This window comes from Callospermophilus lateralis, chromosome 3 (assembly GCF_048772815.1).
Source record: "Callospermophilus lateralis isolate mCalLat2 chromosome 3, mCalLat2.hap1, whole genome shotgun sequence".
Taxonomy (NCBI): Eukaryota; Metazoa; Chordata; class Mammalia; order Rodentia; family Sciuridae; genus Callospermophilus; species Callospermophilus lateralis.
The window spans coordinates 130,599,070-130,622,032 of NC_135307.1; the positions used below are offsets into that span (position 1 = coordinate 130,599,070).

Genomic DNA, 22,963 nt, shown 5'->3' on the forward strand with positions numbered 1-22,963 from the left:
AACATATGGATTTCTCTTTCAAAACAGTACAATTCAGTTTCCTCAGATTTTAAGGCACCCAGGTAGTGTACGCCAAGTCAAGTTTTGGGGCAGTGCTGGAGACCACTCCTCACTACACTGAAGTTAGTAAGAAACATTGCAACATGACAGCTTTTTGGGGGCTGGAAATCAGAGCACATGAGCTCAAATCCTACTGCCATCAATTTCTATTTGTGCCACCTTAAGCAGGTGCCTCATGTCTCTGAGCTTCTTTGTCTTCATTTGTAGAAGAATCTCTTCTGCCTACCACACTGTTTGTTTTGAGCATCAGATGACATGATGCATCTTAATCCATAAAGTAAAAGTACAAGTGTAAGCAAGGAATTGTTAATAAATCACTCAATTGCTTTTGTATATTTTCACCTTTCCAAATAAGATAATTTCCTATTTAATCATCATTTCCTGGCATGTAGTAAAGATTGCAAAATAACCTACTTCATTTTGAGCACCTCTAAGAAGAGTTTTGCCCTCTCTAGAGTCACAGGGATTTGAACAGCTGTTACAGACAACGAGACCTTAGATTGGGGTGAATACCTTGGCTTGAATCACACAGTTGCTAGAATGATGTTAGGAAGAATTTTAGCTCTGAAGAAATCTTCAGGGTAAACTTAAGTAATTATGTACCTAATTGTTATGCCCAGACTTTATGTTCAGAAAGAAGTAGAACCAGGCCCCAAATGGGGTATGATCACCTCGCTGACCATTTCCAGTGTGAAGAAAAGGGATAGGGAGGGAAGGAAAAAATGATGTCAGCAAGCAAAGTAGAAACAAATATTTACAAATGTGGAAAATTCTCTAATGAATTAAACTGGGCAGGTTTTTGTTAAATAAATGATTGCATTATGGAAGAATATGATTTATTTTAGCATAAGGTCTTTTATTGCTTCAGAATTGTTTCCAAGTATATACTTTATTGATAATAAACTCATAAGTATATTGATTAAATATTTCTAATTATTTGACAAGAATTTGTTCTTACAGTTGTACTTAGTGAAAATATGTTATGTGAAATTTTATATTTCTATGCAATATTAATAAAACAAAAAGAATGGATTTTTCATGAAGTCATGTACCCAATTTTTTTTAAATGACAGCTTTTTTATTACAGTCTAGGTTGACCTATATGTGAGTAGACATTCTTAAATAAAAACCTTGTTAGATAATCAGAATTAAAAATTGGGTATACTACAGCACTCTGTCATCCCGGCCCATATTCCAATGATGAATATTCAGATCCCTTCATACTTTGATGGGTTCAATCTCCCTGGACAGAGGTCACCCTTAATAAGACATTTACTGGGATTTCCTGAGGCAATTTGCCATAGGCTGAGGATACAATTATCAGTGTGCTGATAATACCTTCAAAAGTGTATTATCAGCACACTTTTTAAATAGCCTTTTTGAAGTTTGCTAACTCATTATTTCAAGGTTCATTTTTTTTTTGGTGGATTTTAAAAGGTTTCCTTTAGTCAAGGGGTTCAGCAAAATCTTTCTGAAAGAGATGACCAATCAGCCAAATCTTGAAATATAAGTACAAACTTATCAAGATAGGTGAGAAGAAAGAGCATAAACATAGGTACAAAGGGATTAGCATCTCTCTGTCTGAGTTGGAGATTAGTAAGATATAGAGGTAGAAAGCTTGCAATCCCCAATTCATCACCTTCTTAAGTTTCCTTGAAATATTATGCAGATACACACATTCATACATTTGAACAGCACTGGAAACCAGTAATATTATTTAACAACATGCCAGATTCTAGAATGAACTTCCACTAAGGCAAACTTGGATGAATCTGATAAAGAGGCAAATTCAGAGAGAAAAGTTGGCAAGAAATTTTCACTTCCACCCTATCCCATTTCCACCCTTTCTGCATACCCTTGTTGAGGAAAATAAGACCACAGACTGAGAAACAGAGGCATTATGATTTATTTTTTTAAAAATCTGCACAGGCAATGCCAAGAATGAACCCTAATGTCAACTATGAACTTTAGGTGATGATGTATTGATGCAAATTCTTTAATTGTAACAAATGTACCATTCTGATGGAGGCTGTTGACAGTTGGGAGGTTGTACACATGTGGGTTCATGGGGGATATGGGAAATCTCTGTACTTTCCACTCAGTTTTTCTGTGAACCTAAAACTCCAAGGGCTGGGGTTGTGGCTCAGTGTCAGAACACTTGCCTAGCATGTATGAGGCACTGGGTTGGATTCTCAGCACCACATATAAATAAACAAAATAAAGGTCCATTGACAACTAAAAAATATTTTTTAAAAAGTCTAGTTTAAAACAAAACACTTTCATGTCAGGAGGAACAGAGGGGAGTATTCACCATTTACATCCAATCCTCTTAATATATCAATCCTTAGGCTTTCTTTTATAGAAAACTATAACCAAAAGCTCTCTCAGAATTACTCTGAACACTTACCAAGGGGAGAGGAAACCTTTTAAAATCCAGCAAAGAAGGTAAAAATGAATCTTGAAATAATGAGTTAGCAAACTTCAAAAAGGCTATTTAAAAAGTGTGCTGATAATACATTTTTGAAGGGTCCCAGTGTCCAATTAACACATGAAGATTCTTCCATTTTGTTAAGGCTGTAGTTTTTATTCCTCAGTACACACAATTCTCTTTTACATGGAAGGCAGACTTTCACCCTATGTGACAGACATAGTACTATTACCAATGTCACCCTTCCCAACCTACCCATGACATAGCATACAGTTTGATAGCTGCTCTCTGGGGTGGCTGGGGTATTTCACCATTCCCTCCAATATCCCTCCCCCACTTTATTTCTGGCCAGTATGGGGGCTATAATGGCTAACAAGAAAACGTGGCTAGGAGGTGCTCAAGATAGTAAAGCAAGCAATACGAAAAACAAAACAAAAAACACAAAAAATTATAAAAATTATAAACAGACACATAAGTAAATACAGTATTAAATTGCTAGGGATACTATATCAAACTGGGTGGTTTAAATAATAGAAAGTTGTATTTTAGTTCCAGAGGCTAGAAGTACCTAGATCAAGGGTTGCTTCTTTCTGAAGGCTGTGAGGAAAAATCTGTCCCATTCCTTTCTCCTCGCCTCTAATGCATTTTCTGGCATCTTTGGAGTTCTTTGGGGTTAAGAGCTCTGCCTTAAGGACGCATGTCATTCTCCCTGTATGCATGTAAATTTCCCTCTTAAGGATACCAGGCATATAAAGACAACTCGGAGAACAAACTATTGATTCACGCAACAGCATGCATGAAATGTAAACATGTTTTAATCAATGAAAGAATCTAAACGCCAAATGTTATCTGTTGTATGATCCCATTTGTATGTTTGTGGAAAAGGCCAAACTAAAGAGACAGAAAATAGATGAATATTGCCTACAGGTGGTAAGTAGGAGAGAAATTACAGCAAAATGGCAGGACAATGGAATTTTATGGGTACTGAGAGACTATTATGTATGATATTGGTGGCAAATACACAACTCTGAATTCTCCAAAACAATTAGAACACAATAGAGTGAATTATATTGTATGTTAACTATAAAAACCATCACCTACAATAAGGGAAACCAAAGAAGGGATTCAGACTTTGACAAATATATATAGTTGCACTACAAATTAAGCACACAAGAACACTGATGGATTAGGAAGAAAAGAGATGACTCAAGGAACTTGGAAAATTTTTATACTGGACACTATAAAGCTAAAGACAAAAAGAATTGTATATATCATCATACTCCAGTTGGTAATTTTTTTCCCTCTCTCACAAGGGTATATGCTAGTAATTCTAAGCCACTTTGAGGGAATGTTGAGGTTGAATCAAGAAAATATATTGTAGATAATGACAGCCTGGCTTCTCATTTCCAGAGGAAAAAGCTACAGACAAGAGAAATATGTAGACCATAATAAAGCCCACAGTATTGAATTAGTGTGCAAGGCTTAAGTATGAATTCATAAAAATAGGTGTAGGTGTGCATTCACAGATTGGTGTATATGCACTCAACTTAAAAATGTTTCCAATGATTAAGCTGCAACAAATTGTGTGATGATATAAATAATGGTAGTTTGGGATTATTTTTCCAAAATACAGCATATAACTTAACACCTTTACATATATTTTAAGTGTACAATTCAGTGGTATTAAATGCATTAATAATGTGTAACAATGATGACTGTGCATCACCACAACTTTTCATCCTGTAAAACTGAGTCTGTGCTCATTAAACAATAAGACCCCTGCTGGGAGCCATTAGCCAAGTAGGTATGACAATTTCCTTGCCAGCGTACCCCATGTTGCTTAGTGGAAGGACTCCTGGAAATAGGACATTTTGAAGTGACATTGCATGTAAGGTGACCTTGCTCAAGGACCAGGGTGGATCCAGGTTTAGGGCGTTCCCGGTTTAGGAAGGTTATTCCTGCTGGGAATAGGGTGTATCCTGCTGCTTGAGTTCCTCTTGAGTTCTCACGGGATTCAGACAGTATTTTTGGGAGACAGGAGCCCAGTGGAGGTGTGGATTTGGGCAGAGAACGTGGATTTCCCCAGAACGTGTTTGTAGACGGCCGGTGTGAGATCAGGAATAAAGAATTGCTGTTTGAATCTACAAAGCTGTGAGTGGCTCGTGATTTGTGCCCAGCCAGACTGCGGCAGTCCCCTTTTCTCTCTCCTCCCAGTTGCTGGAAGCCATGATTCTACTTTCTGCCTCTGATTCAACTTACTCTAAGAATGTCATAGAAATGGAATCAATCATGACCTTGACACTTCAAGAATACTAGCCAGGAATTTCGTCGGATGTCCCTCAATTTGGGGTTATCTGAAGTTTCTCATGATTATACCAAGATGATAGAGAAAGGTGTCACTCTACCAATTGCTGATAGGAGGTAGCTGTAGACATCTAAACTCCATCTTGAAACTCCTCACAATGCCCCAAAGAGAAGGGTATCATGCAGTTTCCAGTTCTGGTTCCAGAACTTGGAGACCATCATGCCTCACACCATTCTAACAAATAGCAAGCTGGATAGTTTGAAAAATCAAGTTTTCTTGGATCAGAAAAACAGAAGAGGATACAGAACAAATCCCTGACCCCACAGTCATGGCTTGTCACAGCAGAGATGGAGGGACCACCAAAGGAATAAGTGTTGGGTAGGAAAATCTGAAGTGCAATTAATGAATTGCTGGAAGCTCAGAGTGAATAAGTTGAAAAGTTTCAAGGGAGCCAATTGTGGGAAGGGGCACACAGTTACTTAGGAGATTTACCTTCAGGAGCTTGACCAGTTTCTTAATGCAAATGTCAGAGAATAATCCCCTGGTATTAGCAGCTGAGGAGGAAAGATCCATTGTGAAATGATCATTCTGTTGTTCTTAACAATGCCTGTCCTCAGGAATAGTCAACCAGAGCTTAACCAGCTGAGGTATTATCAGAATCTAACTGACCTGGCTGACCAACTCCAGTCTACTCTAGCTTTCCATATGAGAGAAGGGAAATAGTTAACTCCAGCTCACTCTACCCAGCCTGATCCACCTTAAAGGAAAAACAAACAACTAACTCTTAGAAACATAAAGAAAATTTACAGTCCAGAAACACAGGCACACAAAAAAGACCTACTCATAAGACAACAGAATGCCTCTCCCCACAACTTAGCACCATACTACTACTAAAAGCCTACTTACAGAGGGTACTTTTATCTAGAACATCATATCTGACTACCAAGAAAAAAATAAGACATACTAAAAGGCAAAAAAGTTTAAAAAAGAACCCCACAATTTGAAAACATGGAATAAGCATCAAAACTAGCTGTGGCAGGGATATTGGAATAATCAAACTAGGAATTTTAAATAACTGATTACTATGCTCACTAAATTTTACTATGTAAGTAAGTTTACACAGTAAGTATTACTATGATTAATAAGTCATTCTATAAAGCCAGCATCATCCTAATACCAAACCAGAGGACAATTCTACAAGAAAAGAAAATTACAGACAAAACCTCTCATGAGCATAGATACAAATATTCTCAACAAAACACCTAACAAATCCAACAACTTACAAAAATAATTTGCACCATGACTAAATGGAATTTATTCCAGCTATGCAAAGCTGGTTCAACATCCAAAAATCAATTAATATAATCCATTGCATGAATAAGATAAAAAAGAAAAATCATTGATCATATCAATAGATGGAAATGACTGGAATGAAAGAACTAAAGTGAATTTCTGTATGGTCTGATCTGAATTCTGTACCTCACACTTCCAAGGACAGACCAGGGCACTGAACTCATTAAGGTAGCTACTGTAATAACAAGGGGGCAGCTAAGGTGACAGTAGTGAAAGCTACCCCAAACAACACAAATAACAATGCATATATAATGATGCCATTGAATAATCAAAGTAAATTTATTTCTGAATTGCTTAAGGATCATAAAAGAGAAACATTAACTCTCATAAAAACAGTAGTAAAATACAGTACACAGGAATGTCATTTGAATGATAAAAGTACAATAGCAAATGAAAAACAGTATCTCTTAACTTTAAATACAAAGGTGAAGCAATTTAATAAGAAACTTTGTTAGTAAGAAAAATATATGTCCCATGTCTTTATTACATACTGTACAAAATAAAATATTGCACCTTTAAGTCATATAATAAATATATACAAAGAGTACATTACAGGTGATCTTTCTTTTAATTTAATAACCTTCAACAATCAAATGTGACTGATGATTAACAACTCATGGGCTGGTGTGTCCTCTTCATTTTCCCGTGTCCATTTCCAGCCACTAAAACCTCCACATACAGTAGTGCTCATCCCAGTGTCGGTGAGGCTGAAGTTAGAACAAAACAGATCTGGTGCTTAGAATATGGTAAAAAGACTCAGCAAGCTCTCATCCACAGATGAATCCAAAGCCAAAATGCACAGTTCAATTATTGATCAGGAACTAGATCTAGCACAACCTGCCTTGGGAAACTTTGTTGCCAACAGGCTATAGGCAGGATGTGACGGGCAGTCAGGACCCTGCATTAAGAAGTCTAACCATTTATTTGGGGTTGTGTGCCATCTAAAACCATAACTGGAGGAATACCAGGAAAAGATCACCCCAACCAAATTAGCTCTAGAGTTTACAATTTAATGCTAGCCTGAACCTGCTTCAGAGGCAACACTTACTCCACACTTAACTTTCACCTTGACACTATCACACCAGCATGGACCCAATCTAAACCCAACCCAACCCTGCTCCAACCTGGCCCTGAGCCCAACTCCTTAACCAAGCACAGCCTTAGCCCTAATTTAACTTCCTTTCTCACCTAACTCAATCCTAGCTGAAAACTAACCCTAACCTTTCTTCCCCAAAGCCTAAACCAAATCCTAATTCCAACTTCTAAAAGTGTAACTTCCCGCCTAACTCTAATTCACTTTGGATTTACTGAAAAATCAACTCAAGCAGTTATTTTATATAAACAATTCTTTTCAATTATGTATCTTATTAGATTACTTTCTTATAAACTTTCCAAAATAAAAATCCTCAGGAATATTATTTTATGCATAAATTAGGTCTAAAAGGCTTTGATTTTCTGTTTGTGTGCAAGAGAATAGTGCTTAGAAAAAGTTCAATTCACAGTTCTTAAAGCATTGCATATACTTCAAAATCAGTAGAAAAGGTTAAATTTCCCTCTTCTTTGATTTCCAAGATGCCTCATTTGGTCACAGATGGATTCCTGTAGTTGTGAAAATGGCAGCAATATTTCCTCTGTGTTTTCTTACAAGAGTGTTCGAGAGCAAGGACAGGATGCCACCTCCTCATGAATCCTTGGGTCAATTAGAGTTATAAGCCTGTCCAAGAGATTATCTCTTTTTCACAGATTGAACTTGAGCATCTTTGCAAATGCCATTAATGATAACATCTGAACAACTACTGGCCAGTTGTAGATACCTCACAAACTTGTTGAAACTCTACAACTTGAGAGAAGAGAAAGTTTCATCAGTTGCTGTGCTTCCTAAGACTTCAGGATGTACCACTCTGTGCTAGTTTACAAATCACAGCATGCGAGGATGTGCTCATTATCTTGGTGACTTCCCGATTACGCACACATGGTGAAGTCCCAAGTGCATTGGCACATTACTATGTTAATCTTGGAATACATCATTTACAAGAAGTGGAATTAAAAAACCGACCATGGGGAAATTTCATTTTACAAAATTTTAACAGGGATGTTTTTGCATCAACCTCTGTTTGATCAAGGAATCCAGAGTCTTTAGGAAATACATGTTTTTGAACCAGAGACATGGGGAAAAGAGCTTTGATTTTTTTGAATAGTCACAGCAGCATCACAACCCCTCCATAAGTTTACCCTTCTTGGCATGACTGGCAGCACCTTCGTTTGTGGAGGTCCAGAGAACACAAATTAAGGTGCCTTATGAACATACAGTAGTGAGTTGTATCTGCGCAGTTGCCTGCAAAGAAGAAAAAGAATCAGTAACACGTGGCTCATTAAAGGTTGACTAAAAGTCATTGGATTTTGTGAAAAGCCATAAATTAAGATCACAGAGTGAGGAGAAGAAACTATCCTTAGCTTGGGCCACTGCTTTGTCCTGGATTCAGAAGTGCAGTGGACTCACTTCTCAGTTCAGCCAAGTGGCCTCTCTCGGTGCCCTGGGAACCTCACAGCCCCTCTGGTCCATGCTGCTGCTCTCAGGGCTCAGAGAAGCACTTAGCTTTGGCAGAATCATGGACCCCTGTTCTCTAGAAAAATAACATACAATTAAATTTGACACATAATTTCGGGACATTTCTTCCTGGAGGAAGGAAACATGTGGAGAGTTTGCCAGTGCTTGTTGGAAAGGCAGTAATCAATGCTGCTGGCACCCCAAAATCCTATCGTTTCTTCTCTACAGACCCCAGAGCTATGTGCATATCAAAGAGCTCATCTATTGTCCCAAGCCACCACATCTGTTCTGAGTAGCCTCTCAAGAAGTGACTCTGATGAGGTTGACACCATCAAGGTCAGGTTAGGACAAGATCTCTGGAGCTGTGGTGACACCTGGGAGGGGTACGTACCATTGCAGGAAGGCCCAAGACAGTGCCTCCAGGAAGCTGGTTTCTTATTCTGCACACAGTGTCTCTCAGCCACAGGTTTGCAGCTCCTTGTGTGGACACAGTCGACTTTCCGAGACTGGAACCCACTGCCACAGGCTGCTGTACAGGGCTTCCAAGGGCCTGTGCGCCAACACACATTGCAGGCTCCTGATGTGCAATTCCTCCTAAAGGTGGGCCTGAAATAGGAAAAGAATATCAACAGGAGAGGCTGGGTGTCACTTTCTTGATGGGATCAAGTCTTTTATCCTACTATACATACTATATACTAAGGCTTTGACAATTAGGACCCAATTCACCAGGAAACCAAATCTAAGTGTCCATGATTGGCTAAGCAAAGCAATGGTAAAATTGTGGCCATAGAAAAGAGAATCTGTCTACTTCAGAATATGGACAGTTTTTAAGCCTTAGAGAATGACCTTATATAAGTTAGCCCAAGGTATATTAGGAAGATTCTGAAAATCAACACAGATATACGATAGGAGAAAAAGGGGAAGAACTATTTTAGAAAAATTCAATAAACATTTAAGACTTTCTGTGTATCAAGCACAAGGCTCTGAGGATGTAGAAATTGGTGACATATAATCCCAGTGCCAAAATGATGTTTAAAAATACGTAGTGGAGTCAACAAGCAAGCACATTTTCACGGTATGAGACAGGATGAAATAGGTGCCACTAAAATCCAAAGTTGAGAGCTCACACTCAAGTTTACACAGAAGAGATCACTGAGAGGACATGGGATTACTGCAAGGCATCACCACCACTGGGAAAGGTTTTTCTTCTCATTGCTGGCAGGTGGAAGGTCTCTGGGTGTCCTCCATCTAAAATTGAGATATCCCCCTGCTTCTATGCCATGCAATCTAGAATGACAGAACATCCCCTACTCCCTGGGGCTTGAGAGTCCCTGCTTAGATGTGCTCTCACAAAGAATGCACAGCAAGCAAACTGTGTGTTTGCCCTGACTTTCAACACCGCAGCCCACATATCAGAAGAGAGGCTGTTGCTGATAAGCTGGAGCCATTCAATTTAGGCAAGGAAGAGAATTATTTACTATAATGACCACAGTAAAACACTTCAAATTTGTTAACAAGCTTTGAGTTTTCTGTTTATAAGCACTTGAAGCGTATTCCAGTATGAGTCTAAATTTATATGTGAGCAACCCTGTCTGCCAAGAGAAGTGCTCTAACATGTACATTTAGGCCACACCAAGATGTCTAATCAGAAACTACCAAAGACCATTTATTTGGGAAGAGGAATTTATTTCTGATTTCCCTGGCTTTTAAAACAGAACTGAAACTCAATACTTTCTGATTTGGGGAAAATGTTTATCTTGGAGGAGAGAGCCACCTTAATGGATCCACTTTGGGTTATGTTTCCTGGGCAGGGTTCTGGAAGATATATTTGTACTGTATGAGAATGTCTCTCTACTGCAAAGATGATAGGAAGGGGGCCCTCACATGAACTGGTCAATAGTTATCTTTTAGGAATTTGGAGGTTGCTGGACAAGACATATAAACTTGAAGCCTGGAGTAGTGATTGCCACATTCTGCCACATGGGCCAGAAAGATAGGAAAGAAGTTTCAAGAAACAGCAAAGAATAAAGCAAATACACATGGAGCAGTAGAGATAAGAGGAGAAAAACAGAACAAAACAAAAAATGGCTTTTCATTTCTTGGTTATGGTCCTTCCTGAGGTCTGACTGCATCTCTCTTTGGATTATTTGAGAATTTTGAGTACTGGGGATTGAACTCAGGGCTTTGCACATACTAGGAAAGCACTAAGCTACATCCCCAGTCCTTTTATATTTTATTTTGAGACAAGGTGTCACTACGTTGCTGAGGCTGGCCTCAAACTTGGTATTTTCCTGCCTCAGCCTTCCAAGTTGCTAGGATTACAGGCATACGCCATGGCAGTCAGGTTTGAGATGTTTTTGTATCTATATTAAAGACTCCTTATCAGGACATAAAAGTCTATAATGAATGTTGAAACAACCACTAGAAATGTAACAAAACAGAGAAAACAGTAATAACCTGAATTTCTTTAAAGGAGAGTTTAACACATAGTGGGAAGCGATACTTTAATTTGCCAGTAGGGGGAGTCTCCATCAAAGGGTTTAACCATACTGTCCCAAAGGTTCATAAGGTTTAAGGAGGGAGAAAGGGAGGTTACCCACTCTGTTAACTGCTTGTTTTCCCTGGTGGATATGACACTTAGGGGACCAAGGTTGAGTCACTTTGAATAACAAGGCAGAGACTGAATACTCCTCAGCCATCTCCCTATGTAGAGATCAGCTTTTCTACCAAAAAGTTTCAACAAATATTCAAAAAATACACTTAAGAAGATACACATGTTAATTGGTCTTGTCTTATTAAAAAATCTTTTGCCCTCTTTGCATAAATCATTCCAAGTTGACTTGTCATCTCCAGTCCAAAAGGCCTTAACTGATATAACCATTTCTTCTGCTTTGATGGGAGGCAAGGGCATCCCAAATATAAAGGATAAGAGGCTCAGAGAGCCATAGACAAACCCAGAAGTGGAAGTTCACGGCGGCTCAGAGACTGATCATGGACGTCAGAGTAAAACAAATGGCAGGCTGGATCAGCAGAGGGGCCACTTCCTCCTGAGCAGGGATAGAATGACCGGGATGGGAATACCTGAACCAGGTAGACACAGATTGGGTACTAGCACTGTGCACAAATTGGAGGTCATGTGTTTTTCCCATAAAAAATGAATGTAGAAATGGCAGAAAAAAAATCATAAAACAACCCTAGCTTTTCTCACTTTCTTGTTTCTATTCAGTCCTGTTCCACTCTTATTTCAAATAATTGCCTGCATCACCAGCCAGATGGAGCTGGTGATTCTGAGTATGGCAAACTCCAAGCCAGGAGGGTTGTGAGAAGTAGGCAGAAGTGCACAGCTTTGAAAAGGCATAGATTGTTATGCAGTTTCCAGAATGTTCTGATTAAGTCTGAAGTAAGGAACAAGAATCCTTATTTCAGAGAAACTTCCCAGGTTGATTCTAACTCTTGGCTGAGATGAGTAATCATCACTTTGGACAACTATGTGCTCAATGTTTCCTTAGATCCCCATGTTGTCTTCTTAATACAAGTTGGGACTGTCTGTACCCTAACAATTCCCATGCCCTTTTAGGTCATACCTCCTAAACCCTTCCCTGGACCTATAGAAGTTTCTAGCAGACAGCCTGCTCACACTGAGCCTCCATTCCCAAAGACTAATGACACTCTCTGCAAGACATCCTGTAACACTGTGGCTACTGGGGGATGCCTCTCCAGCCTGCCCACTTCTCCCTACTAGGCACTGAAAAAGGAAATCTAACACTACACATATCTTTGGCAAGCCCACAGTCAGCACACCAATAGCAAAGATCTATGGGGAAAATGAGACCATTAATCAACTTAATCCTTCATCTATAAATCATCAAATATTCAAGGGATAATAACAGCATGAAAGAAAGCACCAGGTTATAAAAGCAGAATAGCCAGTCCTGGAAGAAACAGTCAAAAGAAAATGAAAGGTAACATGACCCCCAACCATCAATTCTAAGAATTTTTCTTCTATTATTTAGAAAAATATCCACCCTTTTATTTTACTTCCATATCTTTTGTCTAAAGCCCTATTTAATCAGATTTTCAACCTGTTTCTTATTTTTAGTTGTAGATGGACACAATAACTTAATTTTATTTATTTATTTATTTTTATGTCGTGCTGAGGATCAAACCCAGTACCTCAGATGTAAGAGGCAAATGCTTTACCACTGAGCTACAACCCCAGCCCAAGGTTTTGAACCTTTTGAAAGATCATTCTATGCTTTTTTCTTTTCATATTCTTTGTTTCTTATTTTTTGCTGTCTTTTTTTAAAATATTTTTTTAGTTATAGATGGACTCATACCTTTATTTTATTTATTTATTTTTTATGTGGTGCTGAGAATAGAACCCAGTGACTCCTGTGTGCTAAGTGAACACTCTACCACGGAGCCATACCCCAGATCTTGTTTTTACTGTCTTTGATTAGAAATATCCAAGAACACCTAGGAAAACAGAAGGACAGTATGGTTGTAACACAAGGAGTGAGACAGAGAAGAATGAGGTTTGGATACAGGTGTGAAGAGAATGTAGGACTTGAGCCTGTGGAATTTTATAAGGCACATTAAGGATTTGGGTTAATTTGCTTTTTTAAATTTTTTTAATTGTTGATAGATCTTTATTTTATTTATTTATTTATATGTGGTGCTGAGAATCGAACCTAGTCCTTCACACATGCCAAGCAAGTGTGCTACCTCTAAGCACCAGCCCCAGCCCTGCATTTGGGTTAATTTTCTTCTTAGGAGCAAGAAAATATATAACATGATTTTATGCTAACAGTGAGCTAGGTGGAAGTGGTGGTGGTATAATCAGATCTGCATCCTGGAAAATTCACTCAGGCTGTAGTGTGGAGACTGACTTGGGAAAAAGCATGGTTATATGGAGGGAGACCAGCTGGATGGCAGTGAACCAGGTGAGATGATAGTTGCCTGCCCAAGAGTAATGGTGACAAAAATGGAACAAAAAGAACATGGGTTCAAGAAAAACTCTAAGGAGCTAAAAATACATGTGAAAAGTAATCAGAAAAGTACAGATTACAAAGAGACATAATGTTTTAATCTATTGGATTGGCAATTTTTTTGAAAGACTGAAAATGTATTCAATGTGGATGAAAGTGGGGGTATCAGATATTGTTGGTCTGGATATTTTGATGATTATTTGGTAGTATCCAAATGATCATGTCTACTAATTCAATTACATATCTAAAAATTTACTCTGTAAAAATATACCAATTTTGTGTAAAGATATATGTTCCAGAATGTTTACTGCAGCATCTATTTGTAAAAGTGGAAAAAAATAAAACAGTCAAATGTCCATCAACATTGGAATAATAGAATATTAAATGCAACAATTAAAAAGGACAAGTTCAATCTTTATGAACCAGGATAGGGGGAAAGTCTACAATACATTCTGAAATAGAATACACAAATTTCAGAAAAATGATAAAAGTTTCAATCCATGTAGGGAGTACTTATTTGTATTTCAAATATATCTTTCTGAATGCAAAGTTAAACATCTGGGACAATGCATATCAATCTGTGTGTGGCCTCTATCTTCTCAGCAAAATAGGAAATTAGGTTGTCTGTTGAAATGAAGGCAGCTGTTTCAAAAATTTTCCATTTGAGGAGTTCTGGCTTGAAACTGTGTTGTGAGGAATGGGAAATACAGCTGACTCTACATTGCCAAACCTGACTGAAAACTCAAAATGTAACCAAGCCAATTGTCAAGGTCAGCCCATTTTCTCCAGCAAGTCTCAAAATGTGAAGAAGGGAGAAAGAGTTAGATATGATTATCTTCTAGGACCCAGGCTGCCTGGGTGCTGACAACAGGGTAACTAATTAAAACTTTCCAACCACAAGTTCCCCACCTGGTAGATAAAGGAAGTTAAATAGTCCAAGGTCACACAGGAAGAGAATGACAGGATGGATGCCAAGCCCCTGATTAGTGTGCTTCTAGGTTGCTAGCTAGGATACTACACTCTGGGATGGTAGAGCTGCCAGTTGCAAGGGGCCTGGATCTCCAGATGACCTCGTGAACAAAGCTCTTCTACTGCTACACCACTACTAGCTCAGACTTTTATACAAGAGCAAAACAAACTTCTCTCTTGTTTAAGTTCTTTCACAAGATAAAATTTATTTTATTCTTCGCTGAACCATCGGGCCAACATCCTAATCAAAACAGTTTCTAAACAGAGGAACAAAGTGGTTCATTGAAAACATCAGGAAGATTTAATCTGTAAACCTAAATTAAACATTATTAGGCTTGACCAACTTTGTATATAAAGAGAAAAATATCTGTCTATTCTTAATGCTACCCTTTCTTCCCTTTAAGGCAATACTCTGTGTTCAACATTCAAATAACTTGTAATTACAAATAGTATATATTAACAAATATTTTAGTATAATATATTCTATTAAGGAATGGAAAAAATCATAACAGGAACTGTTAACTATGAGTGGTGGTAGAAACTAGAAGCAATTCCATTTTCAGGTAGTTTTAGTCACTGAGTGAGGCAGAGAAGACTGTGTGCTGCCCTGGGGTGGGGCCAGTACCTCCTGTCATCACAGTCAGAGCTGTTGTGGTGTCCACAAGCTGTGTGGTGCTGCAGCATCCTCACGGCACGACCCATGCAACGTCCAGGACACTGAAACAAAAGCACAACATGGTGTGAACCCTGTGAGCTCACGTGGGCTGTGTGTTCCAAGATGATGTACTGAGGTGGGACAGCCACAGCCCAGTTACAAGCTGAGTTAGGGAGGATCAGAACACAGCTCTGCAGAACAGACCCCTCTCTCAGAGCCAGGAAGACAACTGAGCTTCACCCTCCCTTCCTTTCCCCACTGAAACTTAGACCACCTCTGGGGAGAAGGGAAAAGGACAGGGGAAACTTAAATTGATCAGACTTAAGTCCGGAAATGACTACACTTAAAGTGTGAAAGACTGCCAAGTTTGGGTTTTTCCCACTCTGAGCAAAATGAAGACTTGTGCTAAGCTGATTTCAGTATAGGAAAACATATTAAAATGGATGTGTAGTTCTTAAATTTTTACATAATCATAATGCCTTTTAATTTTTCTTATACTTTGTTTTATGCTTGAAATAGTCTAACCCATCCTAATTGTCCTATTTGCCTTTCATCAATTTTACATTTCAGTCCTTGGTCAACTCAAAATTTATTTTGTTACATGTTCTGAGTTTAGTCTGATTCTACTTATTTTTCTTATATTGGCTAACCAATTTCTCTCATACCATTGTTTTTTTTTTTTTTTTAGTTAACAGCTTTATTGAGCTACAATTCACGTCACACAGTTCACCATTTAATTTGCACAATTTAATGTTTTTTTTTAAAGTGGCCTTACCATAGTTGATGTTAGAGCACTGTCATCATCCCTCAAAGAAACCTAACAATCTTTTAGCAGTCACCCCTAGATCCTCCCACCACTTCTTCCCCGAGGCCTAGGAAATCATGAATCTACCTTTTGTCTCTATGCATCTTTAGATTCACCTATTCTGGACTTTTAAGATAAATGGAACTGTACATTAGGTGGTCCTTATGTCTGTCTTCCTTCACTTTTGTTTTCAAGGTTCGTCCACATTGTAGCATGTATTAGTACTTTATTTTTTTAATGGCCAAGTAATATTCCATTGTACAAACACACCATGATTTATCTACTCATCAGCTGCTTCCTCTTTTTCTTAATTATGGGTTATTATTTGGGTTGTTTCTACTGTCTTGTTATTATAATAATTCTGCTATGAACATTCATGTACACATTTTTGTGTGAAAAATACATTTTCATTTCTCTTATATCCAGGGGTGGAAAGTGCTGGGTTATAGAGGAGTTATAGGTTTAACCTTTTGAGGAACTGCTAGACTACTTTCCAAAGTGCCTGTACATTCCCACAAGCAGCATCTGAAGGTTCTAGTTTCCCTACTACATTCTCACTATATTTCTTACTAATGAAATCCTATTAGGCATGAATCCCTTTCTCATTGTGGTTTTGGTTTGCATTTCCCTAGTTATCAGTGGCACACTCATTGGCCATTTGTATCTTTAATTAAGAAATGTGTTCTGGTCCTTTGTTCATGTTTTAGTAGGGTTATTTATGTTTTTATCGAGTTGTGGTTTGTAATATAGATTTTAGATACAAGTGCCTTTTCAGATATATGCTATTTAAATATCTTCTGCTATTCTGTGGGTTGTCTGCTTACTTTCATGATGGTGTCCTTTGCAACAAAGTTTTATTTTTGATGTAGTTAATTTATCTACTTCCATTATGGTTGCTTATGCTTTTTGGTGTTATATCTAAAAAATAATTTCCTTATTTAAGTTGTGAAGATGTATCCTATGACTTCTTCCAAGAATTTTGTTGTTTAACTCTTAAATTCAGTTCTTTGATCAATTTAAGTTAATTTTTTGTATATGGTGTAAAGTTGGAGGACCAACTTCATTCTTTTGTACATGGATATCTAGGTGTCTTGCACCATTTGTTCAAAAGTATTCTTTCCCCATTGAATAGTCTTATTAATATTGTAGAAAATCAATTGACACAAATACATTGGTTTAGTCTTTACTTAATTGAAATATATATGTTTATATAGATCATATCATATACCATATACACACACACACACAATTTTTGTACATATAATCTAGTACCACACTGTCTTGAATACTGCAGTTTGGTAATAAGTTTTGAAATTAGGATTTTTGAATCCTCCAACTATTCCAAAGCCCTCTCCTCTCTCTCCTTGTGAATTTTAAGATCACCTTGCCAATTTCTGATAGGGATTCTGTTGACTTTGTAGATAAATTTGGGAAGTGTTGTATTGTTAGCAATATTAAGTCTTCTGATGTATGACTATAGGATACCTTTTTCTATTTATTTAGATTTTCTTTAATTTCTTCAAAAAATCTTGTAGTCTTAAACCCTCAATTTTCTAAAACCATTCCTTCCCCTATAATAAACTACCCTTGAACTTTGAAGTTACCTCACATGGGTCTGCTGTGCTGTGGTTACACTATGTGCCCTGTGTCTCTTCCTGCCCCAATAATGGCCAATTCTACTCACAACAGATTTGCATCTTGCTGGGACACAGCATGAGAAAAAGCTCTCCACACCTCCAGTAATTTGTTTTTCTAAAAATTTCTTGTCCTTATTTATTCTCTAACATGAATGCCAGAATTACTCCATTAAAAGATTCTGTTATTTTAATTAGAATTTTATGACATGCACAATTTCATTTAAGGAAATGGACATCTTTACAGTACTGACATTTTCCTTTCAGGAATATAATACGCCTTTTACTGGTTCAACTTTTCCTTTATGTCTTAATAATGTGTTCTTCATGAGTTCATGTACATTAAAAACAATTTTCCCTGAGCATTTTATTATTATTTTATTAACAGTGGCACTTGGAATCTGAGTTCTGAGATTTTGTGCAGATAGCACTCGTGTTCGTCTCCTTCCTTCCTGGAAGGCTGCTCTTATTCCTACTGCCCTGAACTGATCTATTTAGGAGGTTTTGTTATTGCACCACTGCTTTAAGGTTCACTTTTGTACTGGAAGACAGAGACACTGATTTCCAAATGCAGACGCTGAGATCAGATTAATACATTCATTTTAGATACCAGATTCCAACCCCGTCCCCAAATTAGAAATAAGGAGGTGATTATAGATAGTACTGTCCACACACTAGACTACCTGGCTCGCTGGTTCGATGATCCTTTGAACACATGGATGCCCATGACACGGTTTCCTTCCCAGAGGCCGGTCTTTAGGGGCACATGCCCTTGGAGACACTGTCTGCACAGTTCCGTTGGCTTCTGTCCTTTTACATGTCACTTGCCGACTATGGAATCCTTCACCACAAGATGAAGAGCACTCTGACCACACACTTGTGAACCACCTAGGAACAAAAACTACAGGATCTTAGTAAGGACTGGGATGCCAGGCCTTACAGGTTGTCTTGCCAAAATAAAAGTCAATCCTAACAAGCTGTCACATGTGCCTATGGGAAGGGGCAGCAGTATAGGTAACTCCCAACCTTCCCAGAGTTTCTTTTACACAGAGGAGCAGCAGAGTTACCATGTTAGAGATGAATAACATGACTGTGGGGCAGAGACATCTTCAAGTTTAGAGAGAGCTGTCCCTTGTGTGGTCCTGGACAGTGAAGTTAGGCTAAAATCAGTGGAAATTTCAAAAAGGTAGATTTTAATTTATGGAAACCAAGGGGAGGAAAATATTTCTAAAGTACCTATGTGCTGTTTGCTCTATTAGATATTTACATGTTATCCTATTTGATTTTCATGTGCTTCCCATTCTTTTAAGTCAATTGGCTAGGATCACATAACTAAACCAACAACAGAGCTGGGATTGGATTACAGATATATCCGACCCTAAGGATCATGCTTTAATGATTACAGGAGATGAAACATGGACACGGAATCCTTTGGGATATTGAGTGATTTGTTATACAAGATGTCTAACCTGCTTGTATATTACGAAGCAGAGGTCCGTAGTTATCCAGAGGACCATGTGCTTGGTTATTACATCTAACTAATGTTTAGTATTTCCTTCAATGATAAAAACATAGGCCACAAGCTACAGTAGTATTAGTAATGCCAGTGATTTTGTTAATAGAAGCCACGGGTATTTCCATATCCCATTACAACTGTGATAGGTATCTCAAAACATCATTTATATTTATCACCACTTCAAGATTAAAGTAATGCTAGCTTTTATTACTTAGTGTGTCAACAGAGAAGCAAATCCATTACCATATCACACATTTTAAAAAATCTCAATAAATGTATATCAGTATAATTAGCATCCTTTGTAACCAGTTGTATTCTATTTCATATATTTAAAAACATTGTTCTGAGAAGGTATTCATAGGTTTGTCCAGACTAACAGAGGGGGTCATGGCACTCCAAAGTAAGTAGATGAATCAGACATAATTTTTCTATGTTCGTACACTACCAGTGAAACTCTGCATCATGTTCAAACACAGTGGGATCCAAACTAGAATAAGTTTTACTGCATGTATGTATAATATGTCAAAATATACTCTAATGTCATATATATCTCAAAAGAACAAAATAAATATTAAGAATCCTTGACATAATGGATTCTGGAGGATTAAAGGACCTCTGTGGTCTTCAATAGGTACAAAGCATAGTATTTTATTTATTCTAGGAATGTGCAAAGTCTCAGGCACATTTACTTATTTTTAAAAAATTTTTAGTTGTATGTGGACACAATACATTTATTTTATTTATTTATTTTTATGCAGTGCTGAGGATAGATCCCAATGACTCACATGTGTTAGGCAAGTGCTCTGCCACTGAGCTACAACCCCAACCAGCTTGTTTAATAAACAAGGCTGCTCATAAGTTTCTCAATGTGTATTCTCTCCATTTTGTAAAAATCAAAAATTGACATAAAGTGGCTTTCTCTGATCAGACTCCTCTTAATTAGTAGCTTGAACTCAGGACTTTTTGAAGGGTGACTCTTAGCATAGATCTTCCTTTTAAGAATTACAGTGGGTCCTGGAAACCATGGAAGTTAGGGTGCCTGCAATACTGACAGCTCATATAAGAGCATGCCCCAAGGTAACTTTTTGGTTTAATAGTGTGACTGCATCCCACACCCCTCCAAGGCACAGGTATTTGGATATGGTGTGGGCATTTGCACAAGGGCACTGAGATAAATAACATTAAGCTTTCTATTTTCTCCTTAAATAATAGGGTTAGTGTTGGATCCAATGGCACATGCCCATAATCCCAGCCACTGAGAGGCTAAGGCAGGAGAATTGCAAGTTCCAGGCCAGCCTGGGCAATTTAGCAAGGTCCTATCTCAAAATGAAACATAAGAAGGGCTGCAGGTGGAGCTCAGTGGTAGAGCACCCTGGTTCAATACCCAGTACCACCAAAAAAAAAAAAAAAAAAAAAAAAGAAAGAAAAGAAAAAAGAAAGGAAGAAAAAACAGAAAAGAAAAAAAAATGGGGTTGATAACTGTGTCAGCCATGAACTTGTACTCAATAAATAGCTCTTTATTTGCTAACTTATATTTTACTGTTGATTTTAATGCCATTTGCCAGTTGTCTGCTATGGCCATTTGCCAGTTATCTGCTATGTCATAGACCATAGCAGACAACTGGCAAATGGCATTAAATTTATTTTTAAAATTTAAAATTTTTTTAAAATAAATAAATATTCCATCATTCATTAATTCATTTTGCATATTATGGGACAGACATTGTGCTAAGTGTTAAAAATAAATTATTGAGAAAAACAGCCCTGAGTTTACTTATAAAATTTACAGTCTAGTGGAGAGCAAGACATTGTGATAAGAGCTATGAAAAGTGATAAAGAAATTTAAAAAACATTCTGACTTACTTTGGAGAGCTAATGTCAGGAAGGTTTCCCTGAAAATGTATGGAAATATTAAGTGAAGAGAAAGGGAACAGTATGTGTAAAGGTTCTGAGTCAGGAAAGAAAACAGTACAACCAAGGGTCAAAAAATAATAGTATGGAGGGAGCTCAGATAACCAGAGTGGGAGAGATAAGCAATAAGAAAAAAATAGTAACAAAAACCCATACAGGAAGGAAATTAAATTCTTCACTCACTTATTCAGTCAGTCAGCAAATATTCACTAACCTACCTACTGTGTGCTAGGTGTTATTTTAGATACTGCAGATAAAAAGTCATATAAGATAGACATGACCCCAATGCTAGGAATTTTGGTCTTTTTCCTAAGAATAATGAATACCATCATGATGAAGTTGTTTTAAAAGATTTTTTGGTTGTTGATGTGGTCGTGGGGATAGAACCCAGGGACACTCTACCATTGAGCTACATCCCCAACCCTTTTTATTTTTGATTTAGAGACAAGGTCTCACTAAGTTGCTTATGGTCTTGCTTAGTTGCTGAGGTGGCCTCAGCCTCCCCAGTTGGTGGGATTCACAGGTATGTGACATCACATTGAGCTAAAAAATATTCCTATAGAGTGAAGAAAGTACCCCAGGGAGCGAGAGGCTTGGACTCTAGTGGTAATCATGGAAATTTATCAAACAGGTGGAGGTGAGAGAGGTGGGGGAGTGTAGGAGGTAGCCACTGAGATCTGGAAGACTGAGACGGATCACGTTTAGTGTAGATGAGAAGTTTGATTTGGGAGTTTTTCTAATTACTTATGTGTATCATTTATCACTTAGAAAGATTTTTGTGGTCAAGCCTAGGGAACTGTGTTTTTAACTAGTCCTCAGGTGACTGGTCCACTGCCTTATCTGCAAGGTAAGGCCATGAAATCAGCCTCACTGCAGCCCAAAGATGTAGCAAGCCCTGGGAGTGCAGGAAGCAGATTTGTGTAGTGATTAAGAGTAAAGGTTCTGAGGTGGGGCATGGCGGTGCACACTTGTCATCCGAGGGACATGCGAGACTGAGGCAGGAGGAGGACTACAAGTTTGAGGGCAGTCTGGGCAACTTAGAAAGACCCTATCTCAATTTTTTTAATGTAGCTCAGGGCTAAAGTGCCCTCTTGGTTATATCCCTAATACTGTGGGGTGGGGGTGCTCTGAATTAGACCATCAGACCATCAGTCCATTTTAGTTTAAATTCTGGTCCTTAAAATTGTAGGGCCTAGGGAGTTTTCCCATCTGTCAAACAGGAAACTGAAATGTACCTCACAGGCTACTGTGAGACAATCCATGTCAAGCATTTAGCAGAATGTCTGGTACAGAGTAAGTGCTAAATAAATCTTAGCTATTGAGCCATTATGTCCAAATTGCTGTGTGTTTTAAAACAAGAAAAGTGTGGGTACGTATGAGATAAGAGAGTTCTTCACATACCTTGCAGGGCAGTCCTGGATGTTACAGGGCTGAAACCCTGTCAGTGGTTTCTGGAGGTGATTACAAAGGGCTTCACTCACTTTCTGTCCACTAGCCAACACACATTGGGGTCTCTGAATACGGGATCCCAAGTGACCACAGGAGGCAGAACAATGTGTCCAGTTACCAGGCTCCCAGAAAGGCTCTGCAGAAAGGAAATAAAATGTCATGACAGTCCCAGCTGGGCATGGTAGCACACACATGTAATCCCAGCTGTTTGGGAAGCTTAGACAGGAGGATCGCAGGTTCAAAGCCAGCTTCAGCAAGAGCAAGGTGCTAAGCAACTCAGTGAGTCATTGTCTTTAAAGAAAATACAAAATAGGGCTGGAGATGGGGCTCAGTGGTTGAGCA

At 38.2% G+C, this 22,963-nt stretch overlaps 1 protein-coding gene across 2 annotated transcripts in view; it reads right to left on the minus strand.

The window, feature by feature from the left end:
- Nucleotides 1–6,512: 6,512 nt before the first annotated feature.
- Adamtsl3 (ADAMTS like 3) overlaps nucleotides 6,513–22,963 on the minus strand; it is a 319,937-nt gene continuing 303,486 nt past the window's right edge. Inside the window, exons 26-31 of one of the 2 annotated variants that reach the window (XM_076851278.2) lie at nucleotides 22,574–22,757; nucleotides 18,429–18,633; nucleotides 15,277–15,368; nucleotides 9,086–9,300; nucleotides 8,403–8,481; nucleotides 6,513–6,853 (exon numbers count right to left, since the gene is read on the minus strand). In XM_076851278.2, the coding sequence (XP_076707393.2) occupies nucleotides 6,736–6,853; nucleotides 8,403–8,481; nucleotides 9,086–9,300; nucleotides 15,277–15,368; nucleotides 18,429–18,633; nucleotides 22,574–22,757 (893 nt within the window). In that variant the 3' untranslated portion in view covers nucleotides 6,513–6,735. Of the gene's footprint in view, nucleotides 8,482–9,085; nucleotides 9,301–15,276; nucleotides 15,369–18,428; nucleotides 18,634–22,573; nucleotides 22,758–22,963 lie in introns of both variants that reach the window. The other variant, XM_076851279.2, reaches the window with a different exon arrangement.